Source organism: Plodia interpunctella, chromosome 30 (assembly GCF_027563975.2).
Source record: "Plodia interpunctella isolate USDA-ARS_2022_Savannah chromosome 30, ilPloInte3.2, whole genome shotgun sequence".
Taxonomy (NCBI): Eukaryota; Metazoa; Arthropoda; class Insecta; order Lepidoptera; family Pyralidae; genus Plodia; species Plodia interpunctella.
Genome location: NC_071323.1, coordinates 292,588 through 308,361, shown reverse-complemented (window position 1 = coordinate 308,361; position 15,774 = coordinate 292,588). Strand labels below are relative to the sequence as shown.

The 15,774-nt window shown below is 36.8% G+C and overlaps 3 protein-coding genes across 3 annotated transcripts; 1 reads left to right on the top strand and 2 right to left on the bottom strand.

Moving 5' to 3' along the window:
* Window positions 1-106: 106 nt before the first annotated feature.
* Window positions 107-4,009, bottom strand: LOC128682598 (uncharacterized). Its single transcript, XM_053767411.2, has 3 exons — window positions 2,662-4,009; window positions 2,266-2,450; window positions 107-1,318 (listed from the first exon to the last, which is right to left on the bottom strand). The coding sequence occupies exons 1-3, from the start codon at window positions 3,880-3,882 to the stop codon at window positions 1,222-1,224; spliced, it is 1,503 nt and encodes a 500-aa protein (XP_053623386.1). The 5' UTR covers window positions 3,883-4,009; the 3' UTR covers window positions 107-1,221.
* Window positions 4,010-6,651: 2,642 nt separating this feature from the next.
* LOC128682630 (zinc finger protein 64-like) lies at window positions 6,652-10,038 on the top strand. The gene is made up of 5 exons (XM_053767498.2): window positions 6,652-6,843; window positions 7,078-7,195; window positions 7,488-7,646; window positions 7,890-8,026; window positions 8,512-10,038. Exons 2-5 carry the CDS (start codon window positions 7,092-7,094, stop codon window positions 8,706-8,708), a joined length of 597 nt encoding a protein of 198 aa, XP_053623473.1. The 5' UTR covers window positions 6,652-6,843; window positions 7,078-7,091; the 3' UTR covers window positions 8,709-10,038.
* Window positions 10,039-11,305: 1,267 nt separating this feature from the next.
* Window positions 11,306-14,863, bottom strand: LOC135310047 (uncharacterized). Its single transcript, XM_064436987.1, has 4 exons — window positions 14,050-14,863; window positions 13,181-13,396; window positions 11,810-11,975; window positions 11,306-11,445 (listed from the first exon to the last, which is right to left on the bottom strand). The coding sequence occupies exons 1-4, from the start codon at window positions 14,146-14,148 to the stop codon at window positions 11,324-11,326; spliced, it is 603 nt and encodes a 200-aa protein (XP_064293057.1). The 5' UTR covers window positions 14,149-14,863; the 3' UTR covers window positions 11,306-11,323.
* Window positions 14,864-15,774: the final 911 nt, after the last annotated feature.

The window sequence follows — 15,774 nt, the reverse complement described above, 5'->3', positions numbered from 1 at the left end:
CGATTACTAGAAAAATGGATTATAAAACCTCTACAAAAAAAAAATGTAGAGGTTTTATAATCCAATGAAATAAAATATGGTGTTTCCAATATAATTTTATTAAAAAATATCCAAGTACCTATATAAAATTATTAAAAAATTAAATTATACAGCCATCTTTGCTACTATATCTAACGTAAATAACAATAAACAACGTCTAATCAGACACTACAAAGAACATTTTCTCTCTCAGATAAAATACTTCACACAAATCACACATCCACCTGTATACGAGTCTGAAACGGTTCTCCGACAATTGCTTCGTCTACGAATGTTTCAACATCGGGCGTTTGAACGACAGAACCCTTCATCTGCGAACGATTCGCCGACAAAATGTCTCCTCTATTCTGTCGGCGAAACGTTCGTACTTTCGTAGACGAAGCAATTGTCGGAGAACCGTTTCAGAATCATTTGATACTAGCGGCTCGTCCCGGCTACGCTCGGGTAAAACTGATAAACTTAAACCTTCCTCAGGAATCTATTGGTGAACGTACAGAAACACGTCCGGTAGTTTTTGAGTGACATATAAGGAGTTAATCTATGACAGGAAAAATGCGAGTACAATGAAAAATATGGAAAATACTAACAGGAACCTCGTTTAAATTAAATTTATTGTAGAGTTTTTGAGTTAATGCGACAGACGCGGCGCATATAGAAGTTTTTTTTAGAGTTACCTCCACAGATATTAAGAACATTGTGTGGTTATCTCTCAATTTATCTATAACTTCATAGAAACGTAATATGTACATGATCATCAGTGTCCACAATCGTATGGTACATTTAGTTAGCACTCGCCGATCGATAACTCATTTATCTATCGATCTATCGGTAGACTATCGACAGATGAAGCCAATGTAATAATATCGATAAGCAGTACTACTATCGATAGTATTACCGTCTTGTAACCCTAACTAGCAGTGTTACCAGCTAACTAACACGACGCCCTCATTTAAATAACTGTCACAAGTAAGACTATATTATATAGCCACGTGGAGTTCTCAAATTTTTGAGAATACACGGAAACATTTACGGAAATTCACGAGAACTTTCAAATTAAAAAAAAAGGAAAGAATTGCAATGAAAATGTCTCTTGGAAATTTTATGGAGTAACTGAGAACAGAGAACTTCTCATCGGGACATCACTATGCGATACTTTAGAAAGAGAAAAAAAAAATAATAATCTTAAAACTGTTCTTCGGCCATAAGTCTACCGCGGCGCGTCGGGAGCTCCCACAGCCTCAGCTTTAGGTTAGTGTCGCTGGCGGCGACGCGACACGACCTGGCGACACAATGAACTATAAAAACTTGAAGCATCTTATTCTTCAGAATCGTCATCGTCTTCATTGCTTGAAATGGAATGGAATACACTCAACGACTCTCTTGGCATTAGTAATGGAGTGGTTTGCCATTGCCTTCTCCATTTCACACACAAGTTCATAATCAACTGGAGTGCAGGTTTCCTCACGATGTTTTCCGTTACCGGAAGCATGTGCAGGGAAACTACTATACATGAGTCAGATTGGTGTACAAACTCCTGTGGCGCGAGTAGGATTCCAACCTAGGACCTTTCCGTTCACAGGCGGACGTAATTATTTCACTACCACAGACAGCTTCACGTCATGTGTCGTTCGTCTCGTTCTGTCAATGTCGAATTTTGCGAAAGTGAAAATTATGGTTGAAGTATAATACTTCAATGTTTTTATGAATAGGTAAACAATACTGATGAAACGAGCTAGCGGCCAAATGAATATCTTCGGGTCGCATTATAACAACTTCTAGCCTCTAAAATGGTCAAGGATGATTCGCATTTTGTCACATTAGTCAAGCGTGAGTTGCAACAACTACTTCTAGTCTTTAGAATGGTCAAGGGTGAGTCGTATTTTGCTGATTGTTCAGAGTGCGCAGCGAGTAGCATTTCTCAATAGTAAAAAAGTTCAAATTTCTTTATTCTGTTTAGGATGATACATCACTGATTGACGTCAAAATAATTACTTAAACTTGTTCACCTGCGCTTTGGATTTAATTTGGTCGGCGGTAGTAAGTCTACCGCCGACTTCCAAAGCGCAGGTGAAGAAGCGGCGCAACAAACTTCACCGTGGCTTATTCTCCAAAGACGTCAATTAACAAAACGTAGGTCTTGTACATAATAGACATTGAAAATTATGTCAAAGTATTAGTCTTGACTGCTTGACGTACATCATCCACCACACACAGTCCACTACTCACCCGCCGAGGGTGACAGCGACCGCGGTGACCCCCCCGCTCACCGCCAGCCCCTCGACCGCCACCTCCCGACCGCAGCCTACGTCGTAGACCCTTAGCTGATGTTTGTCGCCGTCAGTGCCGACGACGACACACGGCGAGGAGGACAACCAACTCATGCAGGATACGGCCACGTCTAGACACATCACCTGAGGAAAAAAGCGAAGCGGTGGTGGCCATTTATATACACTACTTCCTACTAATATTAAAAATGCGAAAGTTTGTGATGTGTCTTTGTACTTATGTTTCTTTTTCACGCAAAATCTATTGGACGGATTGTTATGAAATTTGGTACACGGGTAGAATATAACCTGGAATAACACATAGGGTACCTGAAAGTTATCAATTAAAAAAACTCACTTTCAATGGTCCGTATTGATTGATATCATATAGCCTTAGTTCAGAGTCTATCGACAAAGACGCGAACAGTCCAGGTCTTTGCAGGCTAAATGAGACATCCAGAACACACATAGCGTGGCCATCGAAAACCTCAGTCACAGGATCCACTAGATTCCCTTCTAAAATCTGCTTAGATTTTATCTTGCACAAATACAACTTGCCACTTTTCGCGCCAACAACAAACACGTCATCGGAAACTTTTTCGTCGCTCGGACGCAAAGGAAACACCCTTATAAAGTCAAAACAGCTTATGTCAGGCGCGACCATTTTCTTGGATCCGTTTATAGCGTAACACATAACGTTTTCGAATACTTTGAAATTCGAATTGACTTGCCACACGTTTATTGTGCCGTCGCTGCCAGAAGAAAAAAGTATTTGGTCAGAAGCTCCACGTCTTTTGCCAGTGTTCGATATGTGAATTGATAAATATGTATTGGCTAGAGATGCGTCGGCCCATTGCAACGCGCTGACTCTTTTGGTGCCATGACAACCCGCCGGCGAAGTCAATTGCATGCCATCATGAAAGTCCGACCCATCCCTCATATTAATTATAACTACTTCACCAGTTACAGTGCCGTAAGCAAGCAAAGCTGCTAAAGAATGATGGTATTTGACCACTGATACGCAATTTTTTTCGTTAATATCTAGACTATGAACTAATTTGTCGCCAGCAGTTCTTTTTATGGTAAAAATCTTGATGACGCCATCGTGATTACACCAACTTTCGTGTTGTGTGTGGCCTAAAGACACGGCCAATGAGTTGCCAGCACTGCTCCAAGATAAACTAAGGACTGTAGGAGTTTTTTGGTCTCCCGATGCCAAATTGGAATCAACTTTTATTTCTAGCTCCTGAAAAAGTTTAGCTGTGATAGTTTCTTCGTCATCTGAGTCAGAAGAATTGCAAAGAACTTCTCTATCATTCTCGTCTAGTTGTTCTAGCATAGTTGGCACAACGCGACGAAGGAATTCGTTCAGTCGTTGCGGGGAATAATTTGGCGCTTCGACTTTGACATCTCCAGGAACTATGTTGCAGCCAATGTCTTTGACTAGGTTGGTTTGACAACCTGTCCCGGACTCGGAATATTCTGAGGTTTGCGTGGAACTACTCGTTTCAGGTCGTTTCGACCTGGTGATTGACGGGAAGCCGACGGCTTCGCTATCATAGCCACTCAAATTCGACATTTTTTACGAAACTAATCGACTAATATTATAAATAGTAATATCCTGTTGTTGTAAACGTCACTATGGCAACGGATTAAAAAAATAATTGATAGCATTCATCTTTTTTTTTTTATTTTCCTTTCTGTAGGCTAATGCTTGCCAGATACTACTCAAAACCCTAATAACTATTTAAAAACCAACTACTTAAATGTTTATTGCGAGAAGCTTATCGACAACATCAAAATTTTATATGGATAATTTTTATTATTTTGGTTTGTATGTATTCATATATTGATATATATGTAGTCTTATGTATATATGCTTTGCTATTTATATTTATATTTTATATATGTAGTTATTATTGTATTTTAGTATGTGGTAGTACTTATTTGTGTTTGATATTTTTGCGCCGCACAACTTTTCTCTGTTTCTCCTAATGGTTAGCTGGGAGAGAATGCTTATAGCATTAAGTTCGCCATTTGTTTATAAGTATGTTTTTACTTGGAACAATAAAGTCTTATAAATAAATAAATAAATAAATAAATAATTAAAAGTTCCTTCTCGTGCTACTTATATTCTTTAAATTAAAAAAAAAAAACAGAGAAAACTATAGACTTCGTCATGTAGACAGAGAAAACTATAATCTTCACTCTTATCTTCCACTTCGCTCAAACAAGAGATGTTCGTATTATGTAGTCTATTACCTATCTGTCATTGTGCGCTCGGCTCATTAAGCCACATTACCCCACAGAGATATAAGAACATTACTGTTATGTCCTACATGGGCGTTGGGCTGGGAAATTGAATAAATCAACACTCGTCCGTTATTCTATAGAAATTATAATATAGAAATTATATAGAAATTATAATACTTTGAATTCTGTAACGATCACAGAAGAAATGGTCTTAAACAAATTAAATGCCTTGGACGCTAATAAAGGACCCGGACCTGACGGTATTCCTGCCATCTTTATTAAAACTTGTTCAAAAGAATTATGTGAACCATTGCATATCTTATTTTGCAAATCATTACAGTCAGGAACTTTCCCCACTCTTTGGAAAATTGCTCATGTTGTTCCTATCTACAAATCAGGTGATAAAAATCAGTGTCAAAATTCTAGACCTATTAGCCTATTATCTTGTTTCGCAAAAATATTCGAGAGTATTGTGTACGACACATTGTATAACCATTTCAAACCCTATCTTCACCCACAACAACATGGCTTTGTTTCTCATAGATCTACCACGTCTAACTTACTTGAGTATAAAAACTTTCTTTGTAGTGCTTTTGCTAGAAACGTGCAAGTCGACTCTGTGTACACAGATTTTTCTAAAGCGTTCGACAAAGTTAACCATAGAGCTCTCTGTATAAAACTAGCAGCATACGGCATTCATGGCTCTCTGCTTCGTTGGCTTCAGTCTTATTTGAGACTTAGGAGTCAACTGGTGGCTGTCAAAGGCTATCTATCGACACCTGTCACTGTTACGTCTGGGGTACCGCAGGGAAGTCACTTGGGACCTCTGCTCTTTGTGATTTTCATAAATGATCTTGTTGAGAACCTTTCTTGTCCCTGTCTTCTTTACGCAGATGACCTAAAAATTTTTGCTGCGATCAAAGAGTCCTCAGATACGATGGCGCTGCAGAGTGATCTGTATGTACTATCTAACTGGTGTAATAAAAACTATATGCAACTCAATGTCGACAAATGTTTTGTTATAACTTTCACTAGAAAGTCTATCGTAATCACATATGATTACACATTGGAAGGTATAATACTCGCTCGTAAGAATCTTGCTAAGGACCTTGGGGTCTTCTTTGACAGTCAGTTATCTTTCCGGGATCACTATGATTATATTATTCGGCGCTGCTCTCAACTGCTCGGTTTCATCTGCAGAATCACCAAAGACTTCAGAGAGACCCGCAGTTTTCTACATCTTTATTACTCGCTTATACGTAGCATACTTGAATATAATTCTGCAGTTTGGTCTCCATTTTATGATGTGCATAGCAACAGAATAGAAAGGATACAGGAGCGTTGTCTAAAGATTGTAAGCTATAGACGTGGTATGGGCCGTGCACTCACATCGTATCAGGAACGATTAGAATACTTTCAAGTAACCTCTCTTCATACACGTCGAGATATAACTAATCTCATAATACTTTATAAAATTATACACAACCATATTGACTCGTCCAACCTTCTTTTAGCTCTTAACTTCAATACTCATTTTAGATCTCGAAATCGCAACTATAATGCCTTTAATCTTCAAATTTATTCCAATAATACGTCTTACTATAATCCCTTGGTCAGAATGTGTCGCCAGTACAATGAAATCTTAGCCTCTAATAGGGAAATAGACATTTATTTGTTTTCACTGTTTAAGTTCCGGCGGCAGATAATGGAACATTTAAGGAATAATTGACTTTTCTTTTTTCATGTACTTTTCATTGTTTAATCGTTCTCTCTATATTCAAAATTATTCAAAATTGTTATCTACTGTTTGTTTTGTTCTAAACTTGCTTTTTAGCTTTCTAGCGTAATTATTATCTAACCTTTAAGTTTAAGCCTTGTTAGGCATGCATATGTTTGGATTACTATTTAGATCTACACTTTTATATGTTATTATTATATCTTGCTCATGATTGTAATCTGTTTTGTGTGTTAATAAAAAAATAAATAAATAAATAAATAAATAAATAAATTCTATGTTAGCTTTCTTGGTCTTTGTTGCTGGTAAAATTAACATGACATATTTAATCCATATGTCATTGTTATCGTCAAATATGTCATGTCACGTTACACCTGGTGGTCTGTCAGTGGGCCCGTCTGCCTGCTGTCTGTCTTCTGAAAATAAAAACAAAGAATAAAAAGAAAAGCAAGAAAGAAAGAACATCGATGCTGAATTTCCTGAATGCTTTGCTTGATTAGTTAATTCGGGGCTCTTTATGTCCTTAGATCGCTTCGTTTACATCAAAACCGTGTAGGTATAATTTCTAAAGATTCCGGCAAAATTCCAAGCCCATTCCAAATATTTAAAAAAAAACTCGGATAAAACTTAGTTAGTTTCGAGTTTATTGTATTAACACAGACAGACAAGACACCACCGCTTCATTAATTTGATAATATGCAAGGATAAAGTTGATATTTTTAGACATGTTTATGCCAATAAGTAGTAGAAAACAGTATTACAATGAAATGTCCAATTTTTTTCCAGTTCGCAATTAAACCATGGCAGAAGGACCCGTCAGGGATCCACTTGAGATGCTGGAAGTGACACTGTCCACTACCGATGCCCATGACGTGAAAACTCTTTGCAAACATCACAATAAGAAGTAAGACTTATATAGTTGAGATGCCTCGAACATTTGGTAAAAAATAAACACATTATCCAAAAACATGTTACTACTTATTTCTAACGTTTATATATACACTAGTGGTCCGTCCCGGCTTCGCTCTGATAAAAACAATGAAAAACTGAGCAGTAAGTAGTAGAGTACTTTTTGAGTTTATCACAAACAGATGACAGAAGACTTTTGATTTATTATATCTACACGAATTGATCAGTCGAGTAAAACTGTATTTTTATCCAAACTTATTTGTATTAAATACAAAAATCGCTTTCAGGACTAAAACTGTCAAGCAGGATGTTGAAGAAGGAAAATCTATCAACACTCGAGTAACACATGAGATACCAATAGCCAAGGCTTTAATAAAGAGAAAGAGAAAGGAATATTACTGTGCTGCTTGTAATTTTATGGCTAAATCGAAGAAAAGCTACAACAGGTACCTATTCACTCTTCGAGTCCCCCAGACGTGTACAGTCAACAGCACATCTACCTACCCAAATTAATTGCAAACTCGCCATTATTACCGCGCCATAGAGGTTAATGGGTAACATGATGTGCTGTTGACTGTACAAGTTAATAACTTAGTTTTTATATTTTGTTCACATATACATACATTGCATCAAAAAGTTTTTTGGATCTACCGACTATAGCCTCATGTAACGTATATTGTAACCAACAGACACACACAGAGTCAGGGACACAGAAATAAGTTAACGAAGGAAGAACATAAACACAAATGCAATTTGTGCAATGCCAAGGACATGGACGGATTCAAAAAGTGTCCCATGTGCAACTATGAGACAGAAAATATAAGGAGTAAGTATATCTGATATTCTAATCTTAACTAATCTATACCATTATTATAAAATGGTAAGAGACGACCTCGGTGGCGCATTGGTAAAGTTTTTGCCACTGAACCGAGAGGTCCCGGGTTCGATCCCCGGTCGGTTCATGATGGAAAATGTCCTTTTTCTGATTGGCCCGGGTCTTGGATGTTTATCTATATATGTACTTGTTATAAAATATAGTATCGTTGAATTAGTATCCCATAACACAAGTCTCGTACTTACCTTGGGGCCAGCTCAATCTGTGTGATTTGTCCTAATATATTTATTATTATTAGTTTTTATGTTTGAGGCGAGTAATCTCCGAAACTATCGAACCAATTTCAAAAACTATTTCACTATTAGAAAGGTGCATCATCCAAGATTGCTATGGGCTATATTTTATCTCAATATTCCTACGGAAGCGAAGCCCCGGGCAACATGTAGTGTAGATATAATTCGAACATCTTTTCACAGGTTACAAGCTCCATTTAAACATACACAACAAAGGGTTGCCATTTAAATGTACGTCCTGTGATTACGCAGGACAAAACATAAAGGACCTCATGGCCCATCACAAAACCGTCACGAAGTACTGCACGAAGGGTCACTGCAAATATAGCACTCATTTCCCTGAGGAGCTTAAGATGCATAAGAAACTTTGCACTTGGTGAACATTTACGTAAACGTAACTTAAAAGTTATATAGGTACTTAGATAGAAAAAGATTTAATGTGCATTAGGTAATTCCGACGGAAATTTCTAAGAGATCATTAGAGGGCTATTATTCGGTTAATTATTCCAAGTTATTTTATATTTACTGTCATTATCGTTTTTCCTCTGTGTACTCAATAAAAATGATGTGCCTATTATACTAATTGTATTAGAATCTTGAACGTATTATTAGGTTCTTCAAATAAAGCATTTAAAATGTAATATTTTTTCGTGTACCTAGATGGGAAATTACGAACTGTCAACTTGGGGAAATTATAAAAATAAACAAAAATGGCGCGAAAAACACTTGAAAACTTGATGCTACCTACTGACATTCTTGACATTAATGCCTCACGCCTCACGCCCATAATGCCACACAAGATGGCGGCGGCTAGTATAATGTTGGCAACAAGGAAGTATCGCTCGGATTAGTAGATTTTTTTTAAGTTTCGGAATATATCCCAATGCACTATATTTGCTGTTACACACTCCTTAACAATGTAATCCCATCACATCCAATTATCTTCCATTCCAAAGTAGGATTATCATCACATAGTTACAGTTAATAAATAGTATAAAACATAGTCGCTTCCCGCTGTCTGTCCCTATATGTATGCTTAGATCTTTAAAATTACGCAACGGATTTTGATGCGGTATTTTTACGTAGATAGTGTGATTTCTGATAAAGGCTTAGGTGTATAATTGATTATGATTTTACAAGAGCGAAGCCGGGGCGAGCCGCTAGTATACTCATAAAAATATAGAAATACTTATTATTTTTGCGACCTCGCAAAAGAATTTAAAAAGGTTATTTTTTGTTTTTTGTCTCATTGTGAATGGAAAATTTCGCAAATGTAAATATCCAGATTATATTATAAAAATATTTCTTGAACCCAGTCTAAAGCAGGGTCCACAGCGCGTGTTTTGTCCAACTCAAACAACATATCAACATTCAATAAAATCGTCTACACAAAAATATTGTTGTGTTCACTACACATTATTGCATACGTCAACAATGTTTTTTGCTTTCTTTGCCACGCTCACAAAATACAAACATTCGCCATTTTGTGTGCTAAAGAAACTAAGATTTGTCCACAGCGCGTGGAACACGTTTCAGAAACAATGTGTACGTGTTTTAGTTGAATGTTTTGACAGATATTTCGCTTTACATTTTGGCAAAATCTGGTACTATACCTACTAATCATCCGAATTTGTAGGACTTATTGTAAATATCACATCGAATTTAATTATTATATTTTTTTAAAATTAAGGAAATAAATGTTAAAAATTACTCGTTCGTTTTTTTTTCTCACCATTAGTGAGACTGGTGAGACTTTATTGGTGGGCCCACGAGTCAAAAATCTATCTGTTTTTCCTATGTTTATCCAGAACTTTTTGATGAAAGAACAAGTGTTATTATGAACACAACACATTCAAGAAGAAGATGCAAGCTTGCTTTCTCTTTCATCTGTAAATTAACCCTTTGTATTGCTATGTACAAAGGTATATTTCAGCGCTAGTGAGAGGCTAAAGCCTACAGATTTTAAAGATTAGCCTACAGATAACAAAGATAGCTAACATGTACTTTGGATCAAAAGTATCGCTGGTTCCTTCCTTGATTGATTCATCCGTTCCTTGATGTCGCATGTAGGTATCTCGCGTTTGTTTTAAGCCTAGTTATGCCCTCTCGTTTCATCAATACTTAACACTTTGACTGCTAAGCTAACATATCTATCTTACAACTGCATATCTGGGTCTACCCTGCAATATCCCTACATCTATGTTAAACGTAAGCGGTTGTGACTTTGTATGTTTGAGGCGAGTAATCTCCGAAACTACCAAAGCGATTTTAAAAATTTTATTACCATTAAAAAGGTACATTTCATAAAATTTTGACAGAGCACTTCATACTCTGTACAACTGGGCATGCTCTAGTGGTTCAGATTCAGATTAGTTCTTATATTTTGAATTTTAATTATGTTCTTTTTTGTCTGTATTCTGTTTGTGTGCCTCATGAATAAAATAAAATAAACATTATCCAAGATTGCTATAGGTTACATTTAGTAGTATAATATAGTCGCTTCCCGCTCTTTGTCTCTATGTAGTGTAAGAAATCATTAAAATTTCGCAACGGATTATGATGCGGGTTTTTGAGAAAGGTTTATAAATGTATTCGCGGCCGTCGCTCGTGTAAAATCATAATAAATTACAACCCTAAACCTTTCTCAGGAATCACTTTATCTATTGGTGAAAACCCGTGAAGTAGTTTTTAAGTTTATCGCGAACAGACAGACGCGACAGAAGAGTTTGAAATTTGACCTTTGAAAGAAATACATAACAAATAATCCCATTAAAAATTTCTTCAACTATAGATATATAAATTAGTAATTCAATCTGATTGATCTATAAAGGGTGATTTCTGAGAAAATTTCATTATGGTTTTACCCATGGTTTTAACCAAGCGAAGCCGGGACGGGCTGCTTAACATGCCCCGTGCTGCGATGCCAAAGTGACAATGCGGTTCGCTAGTGTCAAACAAGTGAAAATAACAAAAAAAAAACAATCCATAGATAAGTTTATTTCTTAGTTTCCGCGAGCGAGGCGGAGTGCGCGCTGATTAAGTGAGGCACGCGCGCGCTGTGCGGCGGCAGCCAGATTGATCTGTAGCTCTTTATCACTATAACGACGTAAACGCACACTGAAAAAAGGGGGAAAAGGTTGATAGATGACACTGTAATTTATTATTTAACTAGATTTTTCCAATGTTGTAATGTTATTCATATAAAATTTCACCCCCATTACGGTAATTTTAGGGATTGGTCATTGAAAAAATAAAACTAAACTTAACCCGTGGATGTGGTACGAGGCGACTAACGGACACATGCCTTAACGGCAACAATAGCATCTCCAAGGAGGGTTGACCGGCGATCAGACAGGCGCCATCATCAAAATTTAATGATTGATTGTTTACGCGAACCTTGGGCTTTGGGACTTCACAGCTCTGAATGTAAACGGGAACACGCTTGAGAGAGAGCAGTTCATCAATTGTACAATTTACTTACCGACAATAACAATAAGAGACGTAACCATACAGTTAAACTTGCTTAAACCTGTGTTAGTGCAACTCCCAGCCACCGAGAGACACATCATTGTCAACAGGATTACAAAATCTATGGTTCTTGTGATAACGTACACATATAAAAATATTGTAGCACTTTTTACCATGTTCTGTAAAGATATGCTCATTTTTAGTGATATTATATATTAGGGAGCTATAAATGAAAACTGAGATTTTATCTCAAAATTACAAATATATCTACATTAAATTTTGTAGGTATGTTAATATACAGAATAAAATAATAAATCTAATTAACAAGAGCAATAGAAAAACACGTCGGGTTTTGAATGAACGACAATTCCATATTTCGCGAAATGCCGCGTGCCGTCGGCCAATCACAACACGGCATCAGTGCCCCGTAGAGATGGGACATCTAATGTATTGTATTCTTGCGATTTTCCCGTCTAACACTAAATAATATAATTAAATCTGAATTTCTCTCCACTAACAAAGATCTCGCTGGAATATGGTGGAGGCACTTTTATATTCTTGCTTATTTATTGGCGTGCATTTTTGGACTCGTCCAAACGCTCCACGTGACGTCACGATTGAGACAAGAAGGTGTTTGTTCGACAGTTACCTTAAATATTGCGTTTATGGTGACAGCTTCTTAAAAAGCTAAAAAGCTTTTTTCCAACCAACTTTCAATCTTCGTATAACGATACAGCTGTATTGTTACAGTCTATGAATTATCACAATTATCGTAAATAGTTGTATCAATTTTATCTAAAGCATATAGGTACCTACATGTTTTTTTTTCCAAATCTGCACTAACTGAAGTCCTACCACGTGTCGCATTCTCCTATATCGTGTACGCATCGTGTGAAAACAGAGAACGTGTGGACGCAATGACGAGCTACGTGATTTATGTTTACATGCGAGAAGTGACTTTGTTTTATACAAGGTATGTAATGATGTTTGCCAATCGTCCCGGATTTTCCGGGACGTCCCGCTTCGGGGTCAATTTTAGAGCCATCGCGCCATGACCGCTGCGGGACGCCTTTTGTCCCGGAAATCAGTGATCGTAAATATTTTATCTATTAATAATATTAATTTGTACGCATTACGTATTTCGCTTGAGGAGCGTTCGGTGTTCGTTCGTTCCGAGCTGTACACATAGGTACATTTGTATTGATTTTTTTCTATTACATGAATAAAAAATATATAAATAGTTTATTTTTTTGTTTACCATTTTGTATGTAGGTATTGATTGTGTCCCGCGTAATATACCAAAGCCCCGGATGCCGAGCTGGGAAATGCCTTTTTTGAGTTGGCAAACCAAGTAGTGACACATGACTATTAAATATGGACTTACAATCAAAATTCCGACAAGTAATAAAGCACTCGCGGCTCGCAGTGAAAAATCTATTACTAGAATGATAATTTTGGCTGCGGTCTTCATAAGTAGATTTTGGGGGCAGTCGGATTTGTCTATATTCTCAAAACACGTATATTTCGAAGTGACCAACGCCCAATCGAACGACAAAAAATCATTTCTTATCAATACGTGTTGACCCACCACTGTTCCGACCTGAAATAGAAATGAGATTCCACAAATATTGTAAACTAGCCTTGCCCGCGTAATTTTCCCCGCGGAAAATTATTTTACCGGTATGAAAGGTCCTTCTCCGTACAAACTGCATGTGTCACTGCATCAAGAAGATTGGTTGAGTAGATAACGCGTGAAGAGGTAACAAACATACTTTCGAATTTATAATACAAATAGCGCCCCGGGGCTCCGCTCCCGTGAGAATTTCCGAATAAAAAGTACCCTATGTGTTTATAGTCCAAGTTATATTCTACCCGTGTACCAAATTTTATAACAATCCGTCCAGTAGAGTTTGCGTGAAAGAGTAACAAATATACATACAATCTTTTTCGTATTTATAATATTAGTAGGATAGTGATCAGCAGTTGGCAACTAGAGATGCCGCCGTCCGTGCGAAGTGGAGAAGAACGGTAGGAGAGTATGGACCCTGGGCTCCAACTCTCTACGGCTAAGGAAGATATCGGCGCGCTCAGATGTGAGAAAGATGCATATTGCTCGATTACGCAAATTCTACTGGACATATTATTTCGATAAATTCTCACCGGGAATCGAACCCGGGACCTCCAGTGTAGAAGTCCAGCTTGATTACCATACGGGAGATCGTGCAATTAAAATTACACGAGTTACCAACTAACCAAAAGATACCATACTGCGATGATGATGCATCCAATTTTTAATGGTAATACAAAACAGCACATCCTGACATCGGGTAGACTGTTTAATAACCTTTCCATTTATGTACGTTTGTATAATAAAATATTATTAAAAATGTTACAAATTTGATGTAATAATCATAATTTTTTTTTGTTAATTCCCTCGTTTCATTGAGGAGGCAAAGGTTTCTAGCCCATACAGCCAAGTCTTTTGTTAAATATCTTTTTTATATCTGACGTTACTTCACTTTTTAATTCTCAAAACTTATACATCATCCGTCCAAGCGATGTTTTTGCCAACGTCAAGTAAACATTTTTAATACTTTCTAGTGTTCTTGACTTACTTCTTGTAGTGCGGACTCCAGTGGAGACGTCCACACATTCTTTATTACACAGAAATGAAAAAATGAGACAGCATTTGGACATTAGTAACGTGTTACGCGTTTGTTATGTTACGTGGTAGGCATTCGTATATTATGGTTTGGTTTTGTAAATAAATAAATAAATTAAATATGAACTTCAACCATAAAATTCAGATAAGCCGGTAAAAGCGTAATTGAAAGACAAAAAAATATTCGTTCATATTTATTTAGCAGATGTCATTCATTTTATTGTTTCGCCACTGTACGCGACACTTGGGGCTACCATGAAACATAAAACACGTCATTGCGGCCACACGTTCTCTCTTTTTTACACGATATGGGAAAAAGAGACGGCATGTCGTTAGTGACGTGCTACGTTTTAGTATGTTAGCTACTGGTCTCTAAGATGTGTGAATCAACCTCATTCGATGGCAGTACATTCACTGAATGTGGAAATATTTCTCAAAATCCTCATCTTTATGTTTGATCATCCAATGTGTTCTTAAACGCGCCTTTTGCGCAAAACTCTGATCACACTTCATACACTTAAACTGTTTGTCTGCATGCACCCTCCTCATATGATCTTTAAGCGTCTTCATTCTTCCATAAAACTTCATACAAATTTCACATTTGTGTTCTCTAGTTCCAGTATGTTTGACATTGTGATCTTCGAGTTCCCTTTTAGAGAAGAAATCCATATGGCAATGATTACATTTGTGTTGCTTTTGCATCAAATGCACTCTTTTCGTATGCAATAACCATCCTTGTCTTGTGTCAAACGATTTGTCGCAAGCGAGACATTTTACAGGAGGCTGTTTTACACCATGTGCAACAGACAGATGTTCATTTTTATACCAGTTCTCTTTAAATCTCTGATCGCAGTAACCGCATTTATGTAATTTCATGTTACCATGCGCCGATTTTAAATGAAACTTTCTTTTCCTTACAGTATCAAATATTAAATTACATTTACCACATTTAAAACTACCAGTTTTGTGGATTTCTGTGTGGCAATATAATATATGTCTGTTAACAAATCCCGCGTCACAAACTTCACAAATGTAATTTCTATAATGGCTGTTCATGTGTTCTTGCAAAACTTTGAATTTATTAAAAATGTTCAGACAAATGAAACATTTTAACGTGTCGCCTTCGAATTTGAACGGCAATATATGGTTTTTTATATTAGGAAATGTTATTCGATCATGATTATCATTTAGATGTTGTAACATGTCCTCTATATTTTCCATTTTGGAGTGGCAAAGGTTGCATTTTAAATCAGTTATATCTAATTTGACTATGTAACTTATCATATCTTTCCCTTTCATGAATGTAGACTTTGTTT

What these genes read in the sequence shown, in the direction of transcription:
- LOC128682598 (XM_053767411.2), bottom strand. Translation starts at nt 3,882, where the DNA reads ATGTCGAATTTGAGTGGCTATGATAGCGAAGCCGTCGGCTTCCCGTCA. An exon ending in ATCAATACGGACCATTGAAA is followed by an intron (nt 2,451 to 2,661) that starts GTGAGTTTTTTT and finishes TTTTTTCCTCAG; the next exon opens with GTGATGTGTCTAGACGTGGC. An exon ending in GTCGCTGTCACCCTCGGCGG is followed by an intron (nt 1,319 to 2,265) that starts GTGAGTAGTGGA and finishes TTGTGTCGCCAG; the next exon opens with GTCGTGTCGCGTCGCCGCCA.
- LOC135310047 (XM_064436987.1), bottom strand. Translation starts at nt 14,148, where the DNA reads ATGGAAAGGTTATTAAACAGTCTACCCGATGTCAGGATGTGCTGTTTT. An exon ending in TCGCAGTATGGTATCTTTTG is followed by an intron (nt 13,397 to 14,049) that starts GTTAGTTGGTAA and finishes TTTCTATTTCAG; the next exon opens with GTCGGAACAGTGGTGGGTCA. An exon ending in GTCTCTTATTGTTATTGTCG is followed by an intron (nt 11,446 to 11,809) that starts GTAAGTAAATTG and finishes CCCTTTTTTCAG; the next exon opens with TGTGCGTTTACGTCGTTATA.
- LOC128682630 (XM_053767498.2), top strand. Translation starts at nt 7,092, where the DNA reads ATGGCAGAAGGACCCGTCAGGGATCCACTTGAGATGCTGGAAGTGACA. An exon ending in TCGAAGAAAAGCTACAACAG is followed by an intron (nt 7,647 to 7,889) that starts GTACCTATTCAC and finishes TGTAACCAACAG; the next exon opens with ACACACACAGAGTCAGGGAC. An exon ending in TGAGACAGAAAATATAAGGA is followed by an intron (nt 8,027 to 8,511) that starts GTAAGTATATCT and finishes ATCTTTTCACAG; the next exon opens with GTTACAAGCTCCATTTAAAC.